The sequence below is a fragment of the Phacochoerus africanus genome, chromosome 15, assembly GCF_016906955.1.
Source record: "Phacochoerus africanus isolate WHEZ1 chromosome 15, ROS_Pafr_v1, whole genome shotgun sequence".
NCBI lineage: Eukaryota > Metazoa > Chordata > Mammalia > Artiodactyla > Suidae > Phacochoerus > Phacochoerus africanus.
In genome coordinates, this window is record NC_062558.1 from 59,991,420 (window position 1) to 60,015,250 (window position 23,831).

At 48.3% G+C, this 23,831-nt stretch overlaps 2 protein-coding genes across 2 annotated transcripts in view; one reads left to right on the forward strand and one right to left on the reverse strand.

The window, feature by feature from the left end:
• Positions 1 to 615, reverse strand: part of GNPAT (glyceronephosphate O-acyltransferase) — a 36,428-nt gene extending 35,813 nt beyond the window's left edge. The window contains exon 1 of the mRNA XM_047760016.1: positions 488 to 615. Within this exon, the coding sequence (XP_047615972.1) occupies positions 488 to 565 (78 nt within the window). The 5' untranslated portion in view covers positions 566 to 615. The remainder of the gene's footprint in view (positions 1 to 487) is intronic.
• C15H1orf131 (chromosome 15 C1orf131 homolog) lies at positions 605 to 16,070 on the forward strand (the record flags this gene model as incomplete). Its single annotated transcript, XM_047762659.1, has 7 exons — positions 605 to 923; positions 3,171 to 3,517; positions 11,475 to 11,531; positions 12,519 to 12,614; positions 12,745 to 12,831; positions 13,867 to 13,919; positions 15,496 to 16,070. Coding segments are annotated over 7 exons (1,098 nt in total), but the record flags the coding sequence as incomplete, so codon positions are not given.
• Positions 16,071 to 23,831: the final 7,761 nt, after the last annotated feature.

The window sequence follows — 23,831 nt, forward strand, 5'->3', positions numbered from 1 at the left end:
TAAAGAATGTCGATGCCCACCCTCAAGCCAAATACTTTTCCTCCCGGGAATATCACAGCCACAAAAGAGCGGCGTGGACAGCCACTGGCTAGCTGAGGCGGAGTCAGACTGCAGGCTTCTCACGTTTGCCCAGAAGGTAGCCCGACACGCCCGGGCTGCAGACGGAGAGACCCCAGATCCCTCCTCTCGTCCGTGGGTCAGGTGCTTCTGAAGGCCCAGCGCCAGGCGGAGTGAAAGGGAACGAACGAGTGGAAAGGAACCAGAGGAACCATCACCGGGAGAAACTTCTAAAAGCACATTGACATCACACACGCGGCGATACACCGTCGCCTTGGAAACCAAATGAACCACCTAACCCCTCCAGGGGGTTTCTGGACCCACTCTTTTGGGCTAGGGGGTCGCAGCCCCGAGGCAGTCGGGAACGGGAGGAGGGAGGGGTCGTCTCTCGCGGCCCCGCCCGGGACCTTGTGCTACTCTGGGTACCTACCGAATAGAGGAGCAAGACAGCGCCGGGACTGGTGGAGCCAACGGAGAAACAAGAGTTGGATGAACTGGAAGAATCCATACTGCGGCTGCAGTTCCGGGCGTGAACTGGAATTCTTAGCTAGACGGTGGTGCTACTGCCGCTGGGGGCGGTTCTTCCGCGCGGGGCGGCCCGACCTCGTCTCGGGCGGCAGCACCCTCTGCAGCCGCTCCAAGACACCCCGGGCGCCGCCATCTTAGCCAGGACGGAAGCCGCGCGGGGACTTGTGGCGCGCGCGCAGCTCGTCAGACCCCGGAAGCTGGGCGCCGCACGGCGCGAGTCGGGGGCTCCTTCCTCGCGGCCGGCCCCACGATGGCGCAGGATCCGGGCCTACCCGCCCCCGCGTCTCCCGGATCTCAGACCCTGCTGGATGCTCTGCTCCAGAACCTCTACGATTTTGGTGAGTGCGGGGCCTCGGAACCCACGTGGAGAGCGAACTTGAGAAGCCGAGGGTCTCCAGTGCGCACCGAATTGGGCCGGCGCCCTCTCTCAAGCTAAAGATCAGCTCCTCCAAACTGGTTCCGACAGTGGGTCCGTCTGAGATCACCCTTATCCTTCCCCCACGACCCGGCTCTGTTGAGTTGTCTTTATGAATCAAACCTCCCAACTCGTCCCTGACTGTGGGGACCAATCCGCTTGCCTGTGGGAAGCGCCAGACCTTTCTGACCTAACGGGGAGATGTCCACAGAACCTTGGGCTCTCGAAATAGCATCTTTTTCACTTATTCCGGACTTCTGGGAAGCCCTCTTTCCCCCACGCCACCCCACAGACCCGCCTGACCCTGGGGCATGATGCCACCTTGTCCTGAGGGCCTCATCCTTTGGTGTTCCCTGCCATCGTTTGCACATGAAGCTTTTCACGACCTTTCACCCATAAGTTGGCCGACTTATGCTCTCCTTTATCTTGATTGGGGGAGAGGAAAATAAAAAGGCTTACCACTGAATATACAGGCGCTTGGCACACTCTGAAGAACTTGCCCCAGGGAAGGTGACATCACTTGTTCCTGCACAACAGGTAATCTTAAGGGAAAAGTGCCTTTAAAAGCCAAACATGTTTCTTCAATTTGTAGTGTGATCTTACTAGTTTATTTTGGGGCCATGGCTCAAAATTCTAAGCTCATTAATCAGTGGGAATAATAGCTTCAAAAGTATTGCGCATTTACCATATACTCCATGTTTTTCATGTATTTTCCATTTAGTTTCCACAGCAATCCTAGGAAACAGATATTGCCATTAAGACCATTACTACAAAACAGGCGTTCCTGTCGTGGTGCAGCAGAAACGAATTGGACTAGGAACCATGAGGTTGTGGGTTTGATCCCTGGCCTCCCTCAGTGGGTTAAGGATCCGGCGTTGCCGTGAGCTGTGGTGTAGGTCACAGACGTGGCTCTGATCTGGCGTTGCTGTGTCTGTGGCGTAGGCCAGCAGCTGTAGCTCCAATTCAGCCCCTAGCCTGGGAACCTCCATATGCTGTGTGTGCGGCCCTAAAAAGACAAAAAGACAAAAAAAAAAAAGACCATTACTACAAAATTGATCCCATTGTTGTAGAAACAAGCACTAAAGATCAAATAACTTGCTGAACTTCATCCAGCTAGTCGTTTGCAGAGCCTGAGTCCCAAGCCCCACACTGTCTGGTTCCACTCCCTGAACTTGTATTGACTTGGGCAGTGGACAGAATATCTGTATGCCCTTGTGAATGTTAGAAGATAGAGAAGACTTACTTTCTGACCTTGAGAAGACCTAGGAGAAAAGACTATTCTGCAAAATCCTCAATAGAGTTAACACTGGCTGGAAATTATGCTCAGAGCCCTGAAGGCATGGGCTATAGCCACTCAGTTTTGTATCTCTATTGCTGAAGTGTAGTCGAGTTGACTCTTAGTATGTATTTATTGAACAAAAGACAGAGTACATAGAAGCAAACATAAATGGTCAGCTGATATTTAGAGAGCTCTGTGATGTTCATACTGTAGGTGAGTTATGAGGCCTAAAATTCTTGTCAGAACCTTCAGATGACTGGTCAGAATTTGAACAGCTGAAACAGGATATACGAGATTTAGTGGAAAATAAAGACATTCAAATTAATCCACCTGTCTTAGGTTCATCTTACTTCGTAACTGTGAAAGGAGATAGGAAGACTGCGGTACCTACCGGCAAACTTAGAAAGAGTTAGAAAGAAACACTGGCTGCAGTGACACATGTACTATTTTTAGTGAAAAATGTAAACCAACTGGGATTACCAGATCCTGGGCTATTGCCATAATGATGCTTTTAATAAAGGTGAGGACTAAAGTAATTCTGCTAAAATAGTCGACATAAATACAGGAGTTCCCTGGTGGCCTGGTGATTAAGGAGCCAGGATTATCACTGCTATGGTGTGGGTTCTTATCCCTGAGCCGGGAACTTCTGCAAGCCTCGGGCATGGCCAAAAAACGAAAACAAAAGATGTAAGTGTAATATGTTACCTGGAAAAAAGATGACTGTGGGTTTTGGATTCTATAGATTGTTCAAACACACCCCGATTTGAAGAAAAATGAATGTTTTTTTTTTCTTTGTGTGTATTTTGGGATGTTTATAGCTGTGACATGTGCACTCAGGTGCTCTGGGATTGGTGAATATGTGTTTTTTCCTTTTTGTGTTTGAACAAACAGGAGAGACAGAAGATAAAGCAGAACAGAAAAGGGTCAGAAAGAAGAGAGAAAGTAAGAAGAGAGATACAGGGACTCCAGCAGCCTCTGGGACAGAGCCAGCTCCCTTGCCTGAAGCTCTTGGAAGAGGCCAGAGGAAGAACGCTTCCACCTTCTTCAAGGAACTCAGAGAAGAGCTGCACGGGGCTCCTGCTGGGACCCCCAGTGACCTCCCTCCAGGACCTTTTGGCTCTGATGCTGCAGAATCCCCCTCCTCCCTGAAGAACAAGAGGGAGCCAGTGGAAGTGGTAGAATTTCACAGCAGAAATACAAAAAGAAAACAGAAGCCAGATCAAGATGAGCACGTAAAGGTAATGAATTGGTTTCTACGGTGAAAACCCTGGTATTGTGGTATTAGGTAAATATCTCCAGTTACAACTTAATTACAGCCAGAGGATACAGAGTACAATCTACAGAGGGCAAAGTTGCAGGGGGCGGAGTCTGGAGGAAGCCAGGTGCAAGCATCCAGTGTCCCCACTCAGTGGAGTTGTGTGGGATGTACCTCACTCCCCCAGCAGTGACATGTGCCAGCTTGTGCACAGTGTTCTGCATCAGGTCCAGAGTTTTTACTGGGAGTCAGTCATGTAGGCATTGACCTACATGACTGATCTTGGTTATTCAAGCTGTAGACACCCAGAGATAAAGCATGACTCTCCTTGTTGGTGGAAACAATGTGGGCACACTGGATGCAGCATGGCTCAAGACCTCAGGGGTGTAGAAACACTCTTACCAGACAATATCTAAGTGCTTGGATCCCAGGAACCGAGGGCCGTCATGAAAACAAGATTTTCTTGGGGCTTGACAAACTCAAGCCTGCAGCGTTATTAACCTTTTCACACATAGAAGCCTTCTCAGTCATTCAGCAGCTATTTCCTGCCACTGTTCTGGGCACTGGGATATAACAATGAACAAAATAGGCAAAAGCTCCTTTCTCCCAAAGAACTTAGATTCTCGTGGAAAATGGATTGATTTTGCTGAGCAGCAATCTCAGACTGAGTTTGTAAGTCTTAAAACCGGCAGAATGTGTCTCAGGGCTTGGTAAAGTGTAACTTCCTCTGTCTCTGTCATGGAGAAAACTCAATGAGAGGCAGAGTGACAGGTAGGAGAGAGTTTATTAGGACAGGACTCTTCCTCCATCTGCGCACAGTCTTCTTCCCTGTGTGTCTGAGTCTCCAGTCTCCTGCCTCTCTCACGAGGACACCTGTCATTGGATGGAGGGCCACCTTAAATCGAGGATGGATCTCATCAGGAGATCCTGAAGTTAATTGCACCACAGAGATGCTTTTTCCAAATAAGGTCACCCTGCTGATTTCTTGGGATTAGAGCATGACATCTGTTTTTGGAGACCATGATTCAACCCACTTCAAAGACAGGCTTCCATGGATTTTTTTTTTTTTGGAACCTGTGAACACATGGTAATGCCCGGTATTTACCGCTGCTTTTCTAGAATTTAAGTAACGCTATATGTCAAGCTCACCAGCATCTCTTCCTCAAAGATTATTAATGCAGTCTGTAAACATATTTACCTTATTTTAGGATGCTAGATCAGCTTTTGAATTATTTATTTATTTACTTATTTATTTATTTGCTGTACCCAAGGCACTCAAGAGTTCCCTGGGGATCTAACCCACATCACAGCAGTGACGTGAGCCATAGCAATGACAATGCCAGATCCTTTACCTGCTAACCACCAGGGGACTCCACCTTTCCCATTCTTACAATATTCGAAATACTGAGGCATTGGGGCCCATTATAGGCAGACCGAGAAATGGATTCCCTCAGCCTTTGCAGCCAGAGCCCTGTTAGAGGCCAGTTCTCGCAGCCAGGGAGTATACATCCCGATCGGAGAGGGACACGGCGTCGGCGAATGTACAACACGGAGACAGCCTCTTTGTCCCTTCTTTCAGGGCGCTGGACTGCTCACACTTTATTGGCAATAGTAGTTGATTATATAGACAGTTTTTCATTACTGATTACACCACAGTGTTAAAAGTACATTGGTTAACTATTACATGGTATAGCAGCTATGCATCCTGTTTTAAGATCTCTATTTTAACTAAATTTAGTGAGTACTTTGAAGAGGCCATAAAACACAAGAATTTGGCATTTACAGACTTTGTAGACTGGTGCTTATCTTCAAAGCGTTATGGCAGGGAGACAGTGTAAGTAAATATAAACCAACTTAATTAAACTAGCTATCACTAAAAAGCTTTTAAAATCAAAGACAAAACTCACAGCTAGGTTTTTTGGATAAGATATGGCTAACTTCTATGGACCTCATTAAAATCCTAACTCTAAAGTTCTTATTATATTATTGTTGTAACTTTGTTAAATCACACATCACCACAGGAAAATAAGAATAAGTAAATAATCAGGAAAGACTGGGGAAACCTGAATAACAAATAAAACAACAGGAAAGACTAGGTCACCTGAGAAACAGTCCATGTTCTCCAGTGCAAACATGGAAATTGTTTTCCCAGGAAAGCCCCAGTTCTTTCCCCACCAACTTCAAAATGAGAGCTGTGTAACCTGAGGCCTGCCCTTCGCTTGTACCGTACAGGCAGGCTTTTTATCCTGACCAGAAGCCCACCTTCGGCTTGTACTGTTCAGGTATCTGCCTTCAGGGTTTTTTTTGCCATCAGGCAAGGTCCTTGTTTTGAGTCCCTGCATTTTCTCAGCTCCCTGGAGAGCCCCCCAGCCAGCCAGCCAGGGAGCTTCCCCTGATGGGTGTTACTGCTGTGTAGCAGAACCAGCCTGGTGAATATTAGTGTCTTGTGTGTGTGTGCCAACACTGCTTTGCGGAGCAGTTGTGCATGTGGAGAATTTAACTGACGTAAAGCATCTGGTCCCTCGGTTCCTCAGATCCCTCGCTCTTCAGTTTCTTCTTTTACTTGCTTGTGTTCCTCTTTTTGGAATAGAAATTTTATTTCTAGTAGAAAGGACAAAAAAGGTGGCATTGAGTGCATCCAAGTCTCCCTGTCTCTTAGTAATAGAACATGAGCGGCAGGCTATTGAATTTGTTTGGACTTCCTCATCTTTTTTTTTTTTTTTTTTTTTAAAGCTTTTTAGGGCCACACCCATGGCATGTGGAAGTTCTCAGGCTAGGGGGCAAATTGGAGATACGACTGCCCCCCTACACCACAGCAACTCGGGATCTGAGCTGCATCTGCGACCTATACCGCAGCTCACGGCAACCCTGGATCCTTAACCCACTGAGCAAGACCAGGGATCAAACCCAAATCCTCATGGATACCAGTCAGGCTCGTTACCACTGAGCCACAATGGGAACTTCCTGGACTTCCTCATCTAAATGAAAGTTTTTAGCTCTCCTTGGTGTTCTGCCCTTTTCTCCTTTTTAAAATTTAACTTTTTCAATGTGAATGTGTCTGACTAAGGAAAAACTGTGAACACAATAAAAGCACATATGCCCATAGAAAGACTTTAGAATACTGACAGTGCAACACATAAATAACTACAAATTAATATAAAGCTAATGATATGGCTCTCCTAGGTATAGGGTAGGCCAGGCAAAGAACAGTCAGCTGGGGGTAATTAGGACACATAATGTGTACATAACTCAGTGGGTTAAGGATCCGGTGTTGCCGTGAGCTGTGGTGTAGGTCGAAGATGGGGCTCGGATCTGGCGTTGCTGTGGCTGTGATGCAGGCCAGCTGCTACTGCTCCAATTCCACCCCTAGCACGGGGACCTCATAAGTTTGTGTAACTTGGTAACATATGCATGTTGTGGCCCCTGCTCTCCGAAAGCTTTCAGGTCATCATAGGACTGTTCAAACAGACGGGAATCAGTAAAAATACGTGATAAAATTATGATGGCTCCCAGTGACTAATCATGGCATCAGCTGATCATCTTTGAAGTATTCTCGAGAAGACAGGAGGAACTGACATGTGAATGACCTTTTCCCAGAATTTAGGCCTGTGCCCTAAATTATGATCAAACAGCATTGTGTATTAGAACAGAGTTCCATGGGGTGATATGGTGATTTATAATAAGAAATACATGTTTGGGGGAGTTCCCATTGTGGCTCAGTGGAAATGAATCTGACTAGCATCCATGAGGACAAAGGTTCAATCCCTGGCCTCACTCAGTGGGTTAAGGATCCGGTGTTGCCGTGAGCTGTGGTGTAGGTCGAAGATGGGGCTCGGATCTGGCGTTGCTGTGGCTGTGGTGCAGGCCAGCTGCTACTGCTCCAGTTCCACCCCTAGCATGGGGACCTCCATATGCTGTGGGTACAGCCCTAAAAAGACCAAAAAAGAAAGAAAGGAAGGAAGGAAAGAAAGAGAGGAAAGGAAAGAAAGAAAGAAAGAAATACATGTTTGATCTTTGTCCCTCTTTCTGGGACAGAGCTCCTGAAACCCTTGGTGTTTCCTAAGAGAGGAGAGCCGTAAAGGTGCCATTTGTCCCACTAGTGAAGTGACTTGGAAAGTGTCATCAGTGGGGACTGGTGGCCAGGAGAGCCAAACTTATGATGAGTGGGTTGGAACTTTCTGTCCTACCCTGTGACCTCCTGGGAGGAGAGAGGAGTAGAGATCAAATCAGTCGCTGGTGGGTGATTTAATCCACAGAGCCTGTGTGTTGAAACCTCTGAAAGCCCACAAGGACGGGGTTGGGTTTGGAGAGCCTCCAGGCTGGTGGGGACATGGAGAGAGCACCCCACTCCCCACAGAGGGTGTGGAAGCTCTGCCCCCTTCCCACATGCCATGCCCTCTGCCCCTCTTAAGGCTAGCTATTCTCTCCCAGCTTAGCTGTTTGCTACTTAGGCATGTTCCCCTTTCCTCATAAGCTGGTGGCTTAGGAAGTAGGTGGGTCTCTTGAGTTCTGTGAGCCACTCTGGTGAATCAGTGAACCCACAGAGGCATCTTGGGCACTTCCAGCCTGGGCGGTCGGTCAGAGGCACTGCGGCTGACAAGCTGGCCTCTGGGCGGGGATACTTTGTAGGGCCGAGCCCTTCCACGGTGGGCTCCGATGCCATCTCTGGAGGATGGTGTCAGAACTGAACTGAATTGTAGAGCACTCAGCTGGTGTTGGAGCCTTGCTTCCTGGACATGTGTGGGGCAGTTGGGGACCAGAACCCCTCTGAATGGACTTAGCTGGGGACTTTGCCGCCATTTGTATACTTTCCCCACTCCAAATATCTCCTATCTGAGCGTGTCCCATTAGCAAAACTGTAGCTGTGGAAGAAGCCTGACAAGAAATAGTAGGCAAGGGGTCATTCATTCACAAATGATGGCCTAGCTATTTGCCAGGCCCAGGAGGTCCCAGAGTAAACAAGATACACTTGTCCTCTGCTTTCATGGAGTGTACCGTTTACTAGCGGAGTCCTGAGACCCCTGGATGCATTAATAGCATAGTTGGAAAGCATTGTAAACACTCCGAAGGGAAGACTTAGGGTGCTGAGGGTATCAGGCAGAACCTCTTTTTAAGCAGGTGGTTGGGAAGCGTCCAAGGGGGTGACTTGAGGCCATTGCTCTGGTAAAGGGTGCTGGTAAGAGGAGAGGAGCAGCACTACAGATGTCCCAAGGCGATTGGGACCGGGAGGTGGTTTCCTAGGAGCAGGGGACTAGTGGCAGTGGGACCAGAGGAGAAGGGTGTGAGCTGCCAGAGTGTCACCCGGCTGAGGCCATCCAGCTCCAGGGCCTGGAGGCAGCAGGGCCTTTGGATCTGAGTTTAAAGGATGGGAAAAGCTACCAAAGATTGTTCTTTTTTTTTTTTTTTTTTTTTTTTTTTGCTTTTTAGGGCTGCACCTGAGGCCTGTGGAAGTTCCCAGGCTAGGGATCGAACTGAAGCTTCAGCTGCCAGCCACAGTCACAGTCACTGCAACATGGTATCCAAGCCGTGTCTGCAGCCTACACCACAGCTCACAGCAATGCCGGATCCCCAACCCACTGAGCAAGGCCAGGGATCAAACCCACATCCTCATAGATCCTAATCAGGTTTGTTAACCACTGATCCATGAAGGGAACTCCAAAAAATTCTTTTGGTCAGCAGGTCAGCCCATCAGAAAGTTCACTGAGCCTGTGGACTGCCTGCCTTTACCCCTCGCCCCTACGCATTTCTCTCTAACGGTTCCTTCTTTCTATAACTTGCTTTCTTCTTCTTGCCTAACATACAAGTTCTCAAAATTTCCCAACATTTCTGTCTCGTGTGTGGGACAGTAAGGCTTTATCAGTCAGGGTAGGTGAGCTGGTGGTTTGATAATAAGTAGTCCCTAACATCTCAGTGGTTTAAAGGCAAAACTTAATTTTCTTCTGATGTTAACCTGTGAATCAGAATTGACAGGGGCAGGATGCTGAGGTCCATATCACTCTGACTTGGGGACCCAGGGTGGCAGGGGCTCCCTGCAGAAGGGGCGTACTTTCCTCTACTCACCTTTCTTCATCTAGAAAGTCACTTGGCCCTGCCTAGGGTTCAGATGGGCAGCAAAGCCTGGTTCTCTTGTGAGCTTAGAAGTAGGAAGGGCCCAGTGTTGCCTGTAGGTAGTGCTCCTGAAACAGGAAACCACTGATTGCTTTGAAATGCAGGGGATGTGTTGTGAATAATGCACTAAAGTGTCTTACTTTCTTTTTTAAGGCCTGCACCCAGGGCCTATGGAGGTTCCCAGGCTAGGGATCAAATCAGAGCTACAGCTGCTGACCTACGCCACAGCCGCAGCAACGCAGGATCCAAGCCTTGTCTGCAACCTACACCACAGCTCAGAGCAATGCCAGATCCTTAACCCACTGAGCAAGGCCAGGGATCGAACCCGAAACCTTATGGTTCCTAGTCGGATTCCTTTCTGCTGCGCCATTATGGGAACTCCCAAAGTTTTAAAGGTAAAAATAGAAATTCAAGTTAGGTTGTGGTGGGGTCGTGCTTCGTGACATAATTAGCCAAGAAATCTCTTCCATGTGCTTGGTTTTGTTATAGAGAAGCATCTACTACCAGACCAGGTCCATCTGCCTGACCTGCAGCAAGTCGAACTTTATTCACAAAGCAGCTAAGAGAGGAGATGGCAGAACAAGTCTCAGATCACCTCCCTGAGGGCAAGGGGCTCGGGGTCCTCACAGAATCGGCAGGGTGGTCTTGGGTGGAGAAAGGTGATCGGAGGTAGGGGAGAAGGTGAGCAGTACCTGCTGCATGTCAGGCAGATTCACCTGGGTTACTACACTAAGCGTGCTGGTGGTGCTTAGCATGACCTGCAGGTGTTTTCCAGCCTTGGGCTTCCACAGGCCCCTTTTTAGGGGTGCTGATCCCAGCTGAGGGCAGGAACTGACGCCCAAGTTCCCGTAAAACAGCTGGGCTGCTTGAAGCTAGGAGGGTATACAGTTAATGAGGAGAAGGGAAAGAAGGACAAAATAACTACAGCGCACCTCATCTTCGAAGGCAGGTGACAAGCAGAGGGGTTTTAGTAAGCTGTGCCCTTCTCTGTTACCAGGGCTGCGTCTCCAGATACTGCACAGCTGGTACAGCCTGCTTCTTGTCAGCTCTGGGTCTGGGGCTGCAGTTGAGCTGTTGACCGCTGTCCTTGGCCAGATCTGACATATAGTTTCCTTAAAGTCTCAAGCTTTTGGTTAACTCTACGTGTTGGTAGTCACAGCTGGGGGATATATTGATGTAAAGAGTCATGTTTTGGTGGCATTTGCGGTATCATCTTCTGTTGGGAATTATAAACCCTATCTGCAGCATTTCTTGAAATCAGATGTTCCTGAAGAAATTTTCAACTCAAGAGACTTCATTAGCCATTATTCCAATAGTTGAACATGAGGAAAGAAATGAGAGAATTATTTAAATATGACTTTTTTACCTTCTAAAATCCCTGCTCAGACAGTTACCCTTTTCTAAACCCCCCACCAAACAGAATTTCCCACATGTGGTGCACAGGGTGCAAATACTGGTTTCTGTAGTACTGTTTTCTTTTTTATTAGTTTCTCATCAGTCTTGTCTTAAGCTCTGCAACCTTAAATTTATTTTCTCCACTTTTATTAGGTTTTTGTTTTTTTTTTCTCGCTCCCACAGCATGTGGAAATTTCAGGGCCAGGGATCAAACCTGTGCCACAGCAGTGACCTGAGCCATAGCAGTGACAATGCTGGATCCTTAACCTACTCAGCCACGAGGGAGCTCATCTTGTATTAGTTGTTAGTTAGGCTTATTGCCTGTAGCTTAGGCATCTGGGCCAGTTTCAAGGCTTTTAAAAACATGAGTAGTCTCTTGGTGTGATGGATACAAACAGATGACCTTAATAAGATTTTTTTTTTTTTTTCCTTTTCAGACCAAAACTAGTATCCTTGAGAAAGATGTGAATGTACAAGAATTTAACTTGGAAAAGGTATGTATTTTCAAATTACTAATTTTTTCGTCTTTATAATATCCAAAATGAATATTATTGTCCAGTGGTTGAGGAAATGGTTAAGCAAATCACACTACCTTTACTTGATTGAATCTTGTGCAGTTATTTAAACCACTTCAGTTCTGTGACAGTGGTGTCAGCAACACAATGGTAAATACTCAAAGTAGGGATGTGTGTGTTCTTTGGTTGTAACTAGGTTTTTTTTTTTTTTTTTTTTCCTTAGGGCCACACTTGCAGCACATGGAGGCTCCTAGGCTAGGGGTCTAATCAGAGCTATAGCTACCTGCCCACGCCACAGCCACAGCAACGCAGGATCCAAGCTTCGTCTGCGACCTACACCACAGTTCAGGGCAACGCCGGATCCTTAACCCACTGAGCGAGGCCAGGGATCGAACCCTCAACCTCATGGTTCCTAGTTGGATTCATTTCCACTGCATCATGACGGAAACTCCGTAACTAGGTTTTTAAAAAGAGTGAGAACGAAGAAAGTAATTCAGCTGCCAGGAGTGGGGTATTGGTGACTTTTCTCTCCTGTGATAGCTTTTTAAAGAGGACATGTGGATCTGTGTTTGAAGCTGCTGTGATAAAGGGATCCTAGGTGGGTGTATATGTGTGGGGAGATACTTTGAATCATTGCCTTTATGAGCCCTCGCCTGTCTTTGGGTGCGTCCCGAGCTACTGCACGGCTCTGCAGATGATGCTCTTGTCACTGATTTCCGCAGAGAAAAGCCCCCGCTTCTGCCACCCATGTTAAGGGTGGGAGAGTGGAGTTGTGAGGTTACAGGTTTTCCCGAGGGCCCTCCACAGAGCCTAAACACGCCACGACAGAAGTCCTGGGAGGTGTGGCTGCTGCAGGCCACACACGACAGTGTTGGGTGACCAGCAGCTCCCATCCAACGGGCCACACTCCCTGGGCTATGTTTCCTCTTGGACAGCATGAAGTCTGACCCTGCTTTGTGTCTGCAGGCCCGTTTAGAAGTGCACCGATTTGGGATCACAGGTTATGGAAAAGGAAAGGAAAGAGTCCTGGAGCAGGAACGTGCCATTATGCTGGGCGCTAAGGTGAGCAGCTGCCTCTGCTTTCCACCCCAGACAGGTTATGGAAAGGGAGCGCCTAGGGCCAGCAGGGCAAGGGACACTGGGACATTTTTGCAACATAGAAAGTAATGATCTGTGTCCTCTTTGATTTCAGCCTCCCAAAAATAGTTACGTCAATTATAAGGTTTTACAAGAGCAAATCAAGGAGAAAAAGGCAGCAAAGGAAGAAGAAAAGAGAATGGTAGGTGTAATAACCTTCTCTTTATTTAACTGGAACGGAAAGATGGTTGCAGTTTGCTGCCGTGGAATGCTGGACCCCGCTGCTTGGAAAGCAGTCTAGACAACAGCACATTTAGAGTTAAATGAGCATTCTTTCCACCTCTTTAAGTCAGCTCCACTTTGTAATACCAGCCAAATAATCTGGTTTATTTACAGGAAAGGTTCAGTTTGAAATAGTCAACTCCTTTTCAGATACTATGAGCTACTCTGATCTTTTTCCCATATTTAGTGTTTTGTTTTTTGTTTGTTTGTCTTTTACATTGTCTAGAACACACAGGCATATGAAAAACCTCAGGGGAATAGATGTTATAATTCCAGTTTTTCACCCAAAATGGAAGCTTTGACATTTATTTATTCACTTACTTACTTATTTTGCTTTTTAGGGCTGCACATGCAGCATATGGAAGTTCCCAGGCTAGCGGCTGAATTGGAATTGCAGCTCCCAGCCTACACCACAGCCACAGAAACACTGTATCCGAACCGTGTCTGTGACCTACACTGCAACTCACAACGCTGGATCCTTAACCCACTGATTGAGGCCAGGGATCGAGCCCTCATCCTCATGGGTACTAGTTGGGTTCATTCCCTCTGAGCCACAAAAGGAACTCCAGATTTGACGTTTCTACTGTCCTTTTTCTCTGAATGACCTTTCATATTTTTGAAAAGGTCTTAGGGTGAACCTTTGAGTCTGTTATGTTTCATGTGCCTACTTGTGGAGTTCCCTGTTGACCCAGTGGGTAAAGGATCCAGCACTGTCACCGCAGTGGCTCGGGTCACTGCGGTGGTACAGGGTCACTGCAGTGGTACAGGTTGGATACCTGGCCCAGGAACTTCCATATGCCACCATGCGGGGGCGGGGGGGGGGGGAATATATATATATATGTCTACTCAAAAAAAAAAATGGCGTCTCTGTAGCTTTGGTCACAAATCTCTAGCCTCTTTTTGAATCTCCATCATGTATTACTGATTCATATATTTTCTTTAATTCTGAAATCAGGCCCAGGAAACAGATATTTTCAAGAGAAAGAAGAGGAAAGGGCAGGAAGACAGGTGAGTGATACCATCAGGCACTAGGGTAGAATGGTTTGGATGAAGCTCTTGGTTGGTTCTGAAAATAATACCTTGGGGTCGATGTGATGTCTCTAGCCTGTTAGGGTGTTGCACTGTCTCTCCTGCATCCTAACCAAGCCCATGACCGGGAGACAGGAGTTAGCAGATTGCCCACAATTGGACAACTCCCTCAGAACTGAATTAGGAACCTTCTCCAGTTTCCCATCTTCAAAGACCAGACATGTGCAGCGACTGGTCGAAAAACTGAACTTGACGTCTCCAGCAAGACTTCTGTTCCCTCCTAAGAGAGCCTGCTGTGGGGACAGCATGGTCTGGGTCTGTGCTGCCCGCCACGTAAGGGAAGGCATCGGGGTTTTGAGTAGTGGAATGCTGACCTCTGGCTTTATGCCTCTTTCTTTCTCTCTTTCTCCTTTTCTTTCCTTCTTCCTTTCCCTCCCTCTTTCTTTCTTTCCCTCCCTCTTTCTTTCTTTCCCTCCCTCTTTCTTTCTTCTTTCTTTCTTTTCTTTCTTTCTTTCTTTCTTTCTTTCTTTCTTTCTTTTTCTTTCTTTTCTTTCTTTCTTTCTTTCTTTCTTTTTCTTTCTTTCTTTCTTTCTTTCTTTCTTTCTTTCTTTCTTTCTTTCTTTCTTCTTTCTTTCTTTCTGTCTTTCTGTCTTTCTATTTCTTTCTTTTTCCTTATAGGGCTTTCTTTTTCCTTACAGGGCTGCACTGGCAGCATATGGAAGTTCCCAGGCTAGGGGTCGAATCAGAACTGTAGCTGCCAGCCTACACCACAGCCACAGCCACACCAGATCTGAGCCATGTCTGCAACCTGCACCACAGCTCACGGCAGTGCCAGATCCTCAACCCACTGAGTGGGGTCAGGGATCAAACCCACATCCTCACAGATACTGTGTTGGGTTCTTAACTTGCTGAGCCACAATGGGAACTCCTGTGCTTGTTTCAAAGCTTTTGTTGAAGTACTCCTTTTTCTCTCCTCGAATTACCATTTCAAAATCAATTTCTTTGGTCTTAACCTTTTTCTTGGACCCCTAGTAGGCTTCCACATGCTGGAAAATGACCAATTGTTCTGGTCGTGTCTCTGCCGAGGGCCTGCTGTAGGCACATAGGTGTCTTAGGTGTTGGGGGTACCGCCATGATCACACTCAGAGTATCCCCATTCTGGAGGAACCTATGTTATAGTGAGGGAAACACACCCAAACAGACAGGGCCTGTTGGGTACCAGCAGGTTCTGTGAAGAGGTTGAAATAGAGCACCGTGAGAGAAAATCTCGAGTTGAGGGTGCTTGCATGTATTCTAAGGGGTGACTTTTGAGTTGAGAACTGAGTAAAGAGGAAAAGACAGCCTGGAAAGATCCAGTAGCAGAATATTCAGCGAGACAGAAAGCAGTGCAAAGGCCTGGAGGCAGGAGGGTGACTGGCATGTTTTAGGAACCACAGGAAGGCTTGTGGCGGGGGCAGTGGGGCAGGAGGCCAGGGCTGCAGGGAGACCTCAATGGTTGGTGGTGCTGAAATCTGCTTTGCGAGCTTATAGTTTCTTTCTTTCCCTTTAAATGTAGGAAATCCAAAAAGAAGAAATCAGCTCCCAGTATTTTGTCAAGTGGACGGATTGGGCAGGTTGGAAAATTCAAAAATGGGACATTGATTTTGAGCCAAGTTGATATCAAGAAAATAAATTCTTCCAGAGTGGCCAAATGAAATATTTTATAAAGAGCAAAATGGGAAAGTGCCACTGTCCTGGAACTGGACCCCAACAGGACTTCCAGATTGTTCTTATTTATTTCAGAGTCTGCTTTTTTATTAGGGGAAAACAGTCAATTCAAAATAATAATGTTTCTAGCTGTGGAAGTGTCTCTTTCCACGTTGGGCCAATTGCAAGGTGAAGATAAAGTAAAACTGAGAAGAGTATTTAAGTATTTGTTCTCCAGCAAGATTCACTTGTATTTCACCTTCACTGGTGTTTTATGCATTTGCTCATAAACATTTCATAGTTCTACTCATTTGTAGAACTGAGAATGTGATGTGTTGGTTGTTTGGGGAAAAGCAGTTTCAATTTTCACCTTACCTAAAGTGTATAAAATCTACTTTGTAAGAAGTTGTGTAAATAAAATACAACTTTTGTGGTCTCTGTGAACATGACTGTTCAGTAACACAGTAGGAGTTTAACTCATATCCTTGTACCTACATTTGAGCAAATGTTACCTTCTTCAAAGTCATCACCTTGGGGAGCCATACATATATTTTTTTTAATAACAATGCCCTTGCTGGAGTTCCCGTCGTGGTGCAGCGGAAACAAACCTGACTAGGAACCATGAGGTTGCCGGTTCGATACCTGCCCTCACTCAGTGGGTTAAGGATCCGTTTTTGCTGTGAGCTGTGGTGTAGGTTGCAGACAAGGCTCAGATCCTGCGTTGCTGTGGCTCTGGCGCAGGTCAGCAGCTATAGCTCTGATTAGACTTCTAGCTTGGGAACCTCCATGTTCTGCTGGTGCGGCCCTTAAAAAAACAACAACAACAACAAAAAATAGTGCCCCTGCTGAAGCTTGTGGCACTTAAGAAAAGTCTTCAATGATGGTAATCTGTTTTGGCTTTTTTTTTTCCATTGCCAAAAAATCCAGATCCAGACCTAGTAAAGTTTTGGTGAAAAGAGAGGAGTATTTTCATCTCTGGCAAACTTCCTTATATGACTCATAAGTTGACTCTGAAGGCATTGCCATGGTTCAAAACATGTTTTAATTGGACCAAAATTGCAAGTTTTATTTTTTTATTAAAACATTGGAAATGTTTTCCAAGTTTATTTTGAAAGGCAGTGTATGTATTTTGGCAGGTTTTTTTTATTTTTGTTTTGTTTTTTTTTGTCTTTTTGCCATTTCTTGGGCCAGTCCCATGACATATGGAGATTCCCAGACTAGGGATTGAATCGGAGCTGTAGCTGCTGGCCTATGCCAGAGCCACAGCAACGTGGGATCCGAGCCAAGTCTGCAACTTACACCACAGCTCACGGCAATGCTGGATCCTTAACGCACTGAGCAAGGCCAGGGATTGAACCCGCAACCTCATGGTTCCTCGTTGGATTCGTTAACCACTGCGCCACAATGGGAACTCCAATATTTTGGCAGTTTTTAAGAGTAGTTTCTTAAAAGGTATAGAAGGGAGTTCCCTGGTGGCTCATCAGGTTAAGGATCCAGCATTGCCACTACTGTGGCACGGGATTCAATCCCTGGCCGGGGAACTCGCACATGCCTCAGGCACAGCCAAAAAAAAAAGAAAAAAATAGTGGGTAGAAGACCCCAAACACCAAAGTCCTAAGAAAAATCTCAGGTGCTAGAAATGACCCATTGGAGTGGGAACTGGATTAGTTAGTTCCCTTTCCACACACATCAGAAGAGCCAAGTGGGCCCTCCTCGCCCCACCTCCCGTGAGCCCCTGTGGCTCAGATTACAGAGCACCTGACCATACTCTGGACCAAGCCCCAGCCTAATAAATCCTGCAAAAGCATGCAAATTCCTAGTATAAATTGCTTACCTTGTTTTTGTTTCACCTTTTAATTTACAGAGTAAATACATTTGTTTTTTTCTTTTTTGGCCACCCCATGACATATGGAGTTCCTGGGCCAGGGATCATATCTGAGCCACAGCTGCAGCAACGTAGGATCCTTAACCCACTCTACTGAGCCAGGCGTGGATCAAACCTGTGTGCAAGTGCTCCAAAGATGCTGCTGATCCCATTGCACCACAGCGGGAACTCCCTACGGAGTATACATTTACAGAGCAGTTTCGTGATCACCAGGTGCTCTGGAGACCCTCGAACGAGGTCTAGGAGCTACAAAGCTACCTGTCCAGCAAGGACCAACAGTCACACTTAAGACCATGCTTTTTATTTCCCTCTTGATGAAGTTCCCTCCTGCCTGGTTAGCAGCAGAGAGGACAATGGAAAACAGTCCTCCAATGGAAGACACCAGTCGTGGCTGAGATTCTGGCAGCAGCCACTAAAGGAGGAGCGTGGCTCCGGCGAGCTGGGTAAAGGTTTTCTTGCTGTGCCTGCCATGCATACCGCCATTCCCCGTTGGCAGGGACGTCTCCCCAGTCGTGGACACATCTATGTGGATGGGACCCTGCTCCTCACTACACCCCCACCTACCCTTACTCCTGGTGACCCGCTTCCAGAACGACCCTTGGCCTCGTGGACCTAGAGACGCTGCTTTGCAAAGGGGGCAGCAGAGGACAGAGCCAGATCTCACTGACCCAAGGCTGTTGCCTGGGCAAGGAGGGCTTCCACCTGGCGGGGGTGATTGACGCTGAATAACAAGAGCAGGTAGGGCTGTGTCACCCAGGCATCTCTGATGCCCCCTCTCCCCACTTTTGGTAAATGGACGTGTGCAGGAAACCTGGGCTGAGAAGGGCCTGGTCACCTGGGGTGCAGGACCACGATGAGCTGAGGCAAAGGGGTCTAGGATGGGGAGAGGAGGCAGACAGTGAGCGTGGTGCAGTTCAAATGACCCTCCTGACAGTCCTGGTCTAAGGTCCCTCGCTGAAGCTCTGGGAGGGCCCCTCCCTGCACTTGAGTGAAGCACACATCTGTGGCCCAGGGGGTGGACACTTGGGCCCTAGGGGGTCCCCTCAGATCCCCTTCAGGAATAAGGACTTCCTCCCTCTCTCAGCTGCTGAGAGTGCAGAGTGCACAGCCTTCAGGGTTAGGGCTCCAGGGACCACCCAGTGCTGCTTGGGGTGGCCCAGGGGCAGTGCTGGCTGGTGTGAGGGTGTTGAAGCCCAGGCCTGTCATTAACACAGAGGATTTTTTTTTTTTTTTTTCCTTTTTAGGGCTGCACCTGCAGCATAAGGAAGTTCCCAGGCTAGGGATCGAATCAGAGCTGCAGCTGCCAGCCTACACCACAGCCACGCCACACCAGATCTGAACCACCTCTGTGACCTACATACACTGCCGCTCATGGCAATGTTGGATCCTTAACCCTCTGATTGAGGCCAGGGATCGAACCTGCATCCTCATGCATACTAGTCAGGTTCATTACAGCTGAGCCACCATGGAAACTCTAACACAGAGGATTTTTAAGGCCATGAAAATTCTCTGTATGATCCTCTAATGATGGGTACAGCTCAATGTACATTTGTCCAAACCTACAGATTGTCTGACATGAAGAGCGAACCCTCGTGTAAATAAATGATCGACCTGGAGTGATGACGATGTATCAGTGTAGCTTCACTGATGGTGACGTGTGTGCTACTGTGGTGGGGACGTTAATAACGGAAGAGGCTGCGTGCGTGAGGGGTGGGGGGTGTGAACTCTCTGCACCCTCCCCATACTTCCGCCATAAATCCAAAACTGCTCTTAAAAAATTGTCTCTCTTAAAAAAGCATCTACTGGAGTTCCCTGGTGGCCTAGTGGTCAAGGACCCAGTGTTGTCAGTGCTGTGGCCCAGATCACTGCTGTGGCTCTGGTTCGATCCCTGGCCTAGGAACTTCTGCATGCTGTGGGTGTGGCCAAAAAAAAAATCATCTACTTAGTGTCTGAACTAGACCTCAAATCTAGACTATTGTGTGTAACTTGCTCTCTGAGTAACTCTTTGCTTGGGTACCCCCAGAAGTGGGCCTCAAGACAAACCCATTAGGAGGTTTATCCTGGGAAGCACAGGAAAGGATGATGCGGGGTCAGGGGCAGAGAAAGGAGAAGAGCGACTTGAGTGGAGTTGCAGAGGGAGACCTTTGCTGGGTCTCCCTTGGCCCAGTTCTGCTTCCTTCTTTTTGTGCTTTTAATTTTTTTGCCATGCCCAGGGCATGCAGAAGTTGCCCCACCTGGGATTGAACCCATGCCACAGCAGTGACAACACTGGATCTTTTAACCGATAGCCCCCAGCTTTGTGTTGATGTCAAGAGCTCCCTCTGGCAGACATCCTCGCTGCTCTCAGAGTCTGCACCTGCCCCCCACACCCAGCTAGGCCACTCCATGGTCTGGCAGGTGACTGATGGTTGAGGCTGCAGGGGGCATGTGACATGGCTGCTCTGGACGAAAGTAACAAGGGACAGTTTCCAGTCAGATGCCGGGGCTGGTCAGTCTCCTTGATGCCCCTCAGTCACTTCCTGAGGATATTTGCCCCAAATCTTGGCTTCCGCTTGTAACCCGTAAACAATTTTTCATTCATGAATTTATCTTAACCATGTGTTAACTGTTGTCAATTTCTAGCCTTGCAAAAATGAATTCCATGAACCATTTGAGATGGTGTCTTATCACTGAGAGTCATATGCAAGCACCTTAAGATTTCCTGGGAACACACAGCAGAAGCACATGGACACCCCACCACCACCACCTCCTACAGCTTCTGCCCCATCCAGCTGGCACTTAGGGCCACTTTGGAGGATGGCAGACCTTGATGCTATGCAGTCATTACAGACCACACCTTGTCTTCAGTTGCTGGCAGTGTCAAAAGAATTTATTTCAAATCTGCTTAAGACTGTGGTAAAACTCAGGTTTTCCAAAAGGCAATACACAAAATTCAACCAACCCCCAAAGACCAGAAAACACAGTGTTTGCAATTCAAAAAATACAAACGCTTGGGATACCGATACAAAAATTAGAAAAAAGTTGCATACCTTCCCACCCCCCACCCCCACTGCCCTCCTCAGTGTTTCCAGTGGAGCTTGGACACCAATGGGACCGAGAGCTGCCACCAAACACCAACAACTAGTGACAGGAAGTGGGTGTGATGGGGGAGGGGTTGGGGGAAGGGAGGAAGCGGGGTAAAGAAAGACTGGAAAGTGGAGGTTCGCTCCACGGCCAAAACAAGAACACGAAGCTTTTTGCTATTTTTGAAATTCCCTTGCCAACGTGAAACACACATCTCTCATGCTTCATACAACAGTTTAGTGGGAAAGCAGCAATTCTACATCATGCATTTAACGTTTCTTGCTTTGCTCACTCTGCATTTCCTCTTGGTGCTGAGAAAGTCCGGGGCTTGGCATGTCCAGTCACCAGGCATGAGGGATCCAAAAGGCTGTCCCCAGGCCAGAGCCTCACCCAGGCAGCACCTGCCAGGCTCCTGTTTCCACAGCCGTGAGCAGGCACTTGTTCCAAACCCAAAGCCTGTCTGGGACTCTCCCTGGAGCCTTCTGAAGGGCTGGCCCAGGGAGCAGTACCCACCTCGATGGCCCAAGAGCCCCTGGGTCTCCCCAGGACGGAGCCAGGCAGTTGGGGCCCACAGCGAGCCGTGCCCTATGAGAGAAAGCAATGCCTCTGGGCCTAGAGACTTGCCTGCAGTCTCAGCTCCCAGCTCCTTCTCTGACCCAAGACGGCGTCATTCATCGCAAGAGCCAGGAGACCCCTCCCCAGATCATGCGAGTCAGTCCCAGTCTCTGATGGCCACCAGCCCTCCAGACAGCAGTTCAGTTGCAGGCCATCTTAGTCTTGTTTTATTTTGACCGTGTCCACAGCTTGTGGAAATCCCGTGGCCAGGGATCAAGTCTGTGCCGCAGCTGTGACGTGAGCCACAGCAGTGACAAAACCAGATCCTTAACCCACTAAGCCACCCACTAAGCCACCGGGGAACTCCCTATCTTACTCTTAGACATTGATTTTCAAAGTTGCTCCCTTTGCCGAGCTCTTTGGAAACAAAGGAGACGCGTCGTGGATTGGGGGCCCCTGTTAGATACTAGAACTGAGTTAACCAAGGAGGCAGAAGGCAGTCCCTCTTTTTCCATGTTTCAAGGGGGCTTCTGTGTGCATTGAGAATGCTGAGGCACAGCCTGTTTAGAGCGCTTCATACAAAGTAGCAGTGACGCAGGCTGCACATCCACCGTGCTTCCTGCTTCATGAAGCCAGATTTCCCTGTCAACTTCTCCCCTCACAGCAGGCAGCTCCTGGTAAGGGGACTTGACTGGAAGACGCTGTGGTCAGTGACACTTGGGAAGGTCACCATACTCGTTCTGCCTGTTGAATGCAAACTATGAGCCTGGACTCCATGGATGAAAGGCTCCACTTTTTCCTTTAAGAAGCCTTGCTCTTTAATCCCCACAATGCACCGGAGGAGGTAGGTTAGTGTGACTGGTCTCATTTTCAGGCAGGGTGGGAGGGGTACTGAGGCACAGAAAGCCCCACCTGTATCTTGAACCAATATCCATGGAAGCCAGATTGAAAGAGGGCGGTTTCTGAGGGCTGAACTTGGTGTCCCGCTCCAGACCTGCTGATCTACAACCCGTTTAAAGCGACAGCCGTGGCTCAAGGAATGGGATTGATGAAAACAGCTCCCGGCTCACTGGCGAAAGAAAAGCCGGGACCTCTCAAGATCCTCATGGACCTTGAACGTCTTCTGATGACACCTGTTTAGATATTTGTCCCATTGGAAGCCACACACCCACCAAGACTTTTCTGTTGCCTCTAGTCAAAAGCAGCCAGGAAAAACACAGGTGACGATCTGTTTTCTAGGGATGGGGGTGGCGGTGGGGGCATCTTCGTGCGGACAACGGGAGACCTGACAGGCTGGCGGCTGTGAGCCTCCCTCCATTTTCCTGACACCATCCACCCACCCCATCCCCCACCACCATCTGGCAGGACTCTGCAGACCCGGGAAGTCCGGGTCTTGGGGGTCAAGATGCAGGCCCGCAGCCTTGTGGCGCAGGCTCTCCCAGACTCCCCAGATGCATGTGGACACCCCACATCGACATGTGACAAACCATGATCACAGCACCCTTGGTTCTCAGCCATGGAATCCCCTCCCTGGGCCACTCCTGGCAGTGTCTGCAGACACCTTCGGTTGTCACAGCTAACCTGGGGGTGCCACTGGGGTCTCATGGGTGGAGGCCAAGGACCTCTGCTAAACATCCTAAAGCACGCGCGCAGGACAGGCCCTCACAACAGAGAACTCCCCCTCCCCCTGCCCCGCAAAGTGCTGAGGGCGGGACTCTGACATCCTCTGAGGGACAGTGTTTCTCAGCATTCACCTCTGAGTCCCCAGGGGTGGTGTCCACCGTCACCACCTCACAGCCAGCAGGTGTCCCCAAGCTCACCTGTCCTGAAACACGCCTTCTCAGGGGACCAAGCCTTTCACTCACAATTGGATTGTAGGTTTAAGTACAAATATCTTTGCAGAAGTGCAGGCAGATCTGCATCCTGGCCCCTTCCTGAGAGTGCCCTGGTGGGCAGAGAGGGGCGGGGGGAGCAGCAGGAGGGTGGGGCGGTCCCAGGCCCCAAGAGCAAGGAGGGGGAGGGGCCTGTTCCCTTTGTTCTCAGGGAGCTCCTGCTCGGCCCAGGCCCGCCCTCTAAGCATGATCTTCCCCAATCTTGGGGCGCCCGAGAACACTGTCCCAACTAAGACTATGCAGAGAGCTGAAAAGCCAGCCTGAAATACCCATAGTTTTATGGTTTTTAGGTCAGTTACCTGTGCATCAGGATTCCTGACGCCTACTTGACCTGGAATCACTGTTTTCCCACACAGGACAAAGGGGGAAAGCAGGCCTGTGTGTGATGTCTTACCTTGGTCTGAATTCAGGACTAGGATGCTGTGCAGTGAGATGCTATTGGATATTTTCTTTAAAGAGATTAATTCTAAAAGGAAAGGCGTACACTTGGACCAGACTTGCTCACGAGCAAAGAACAAACTGCAGAACTACATTATGGGAGGGCGGCATTATTTACAATGAAATGGAACCTGACATTTTAAATTACTTTGAATCCCTTTCTCACTGAAACTGCTTTGTCCACCATCACCAAGGTATCCTTCTGCCAGCCCAACCACAGCATCACCTTGATACAATGTTTATGCACAAAAGCATCAGTGCGTAGTGAAGGAATGGTGAACTCGGTGGCAGATGAGCAGCCTGTGACCTGTCACTTTGACCTCAAATCCCAGGCTTCCTGGGGGGAGAGGTGTGATACAAGGCCACAGGTTG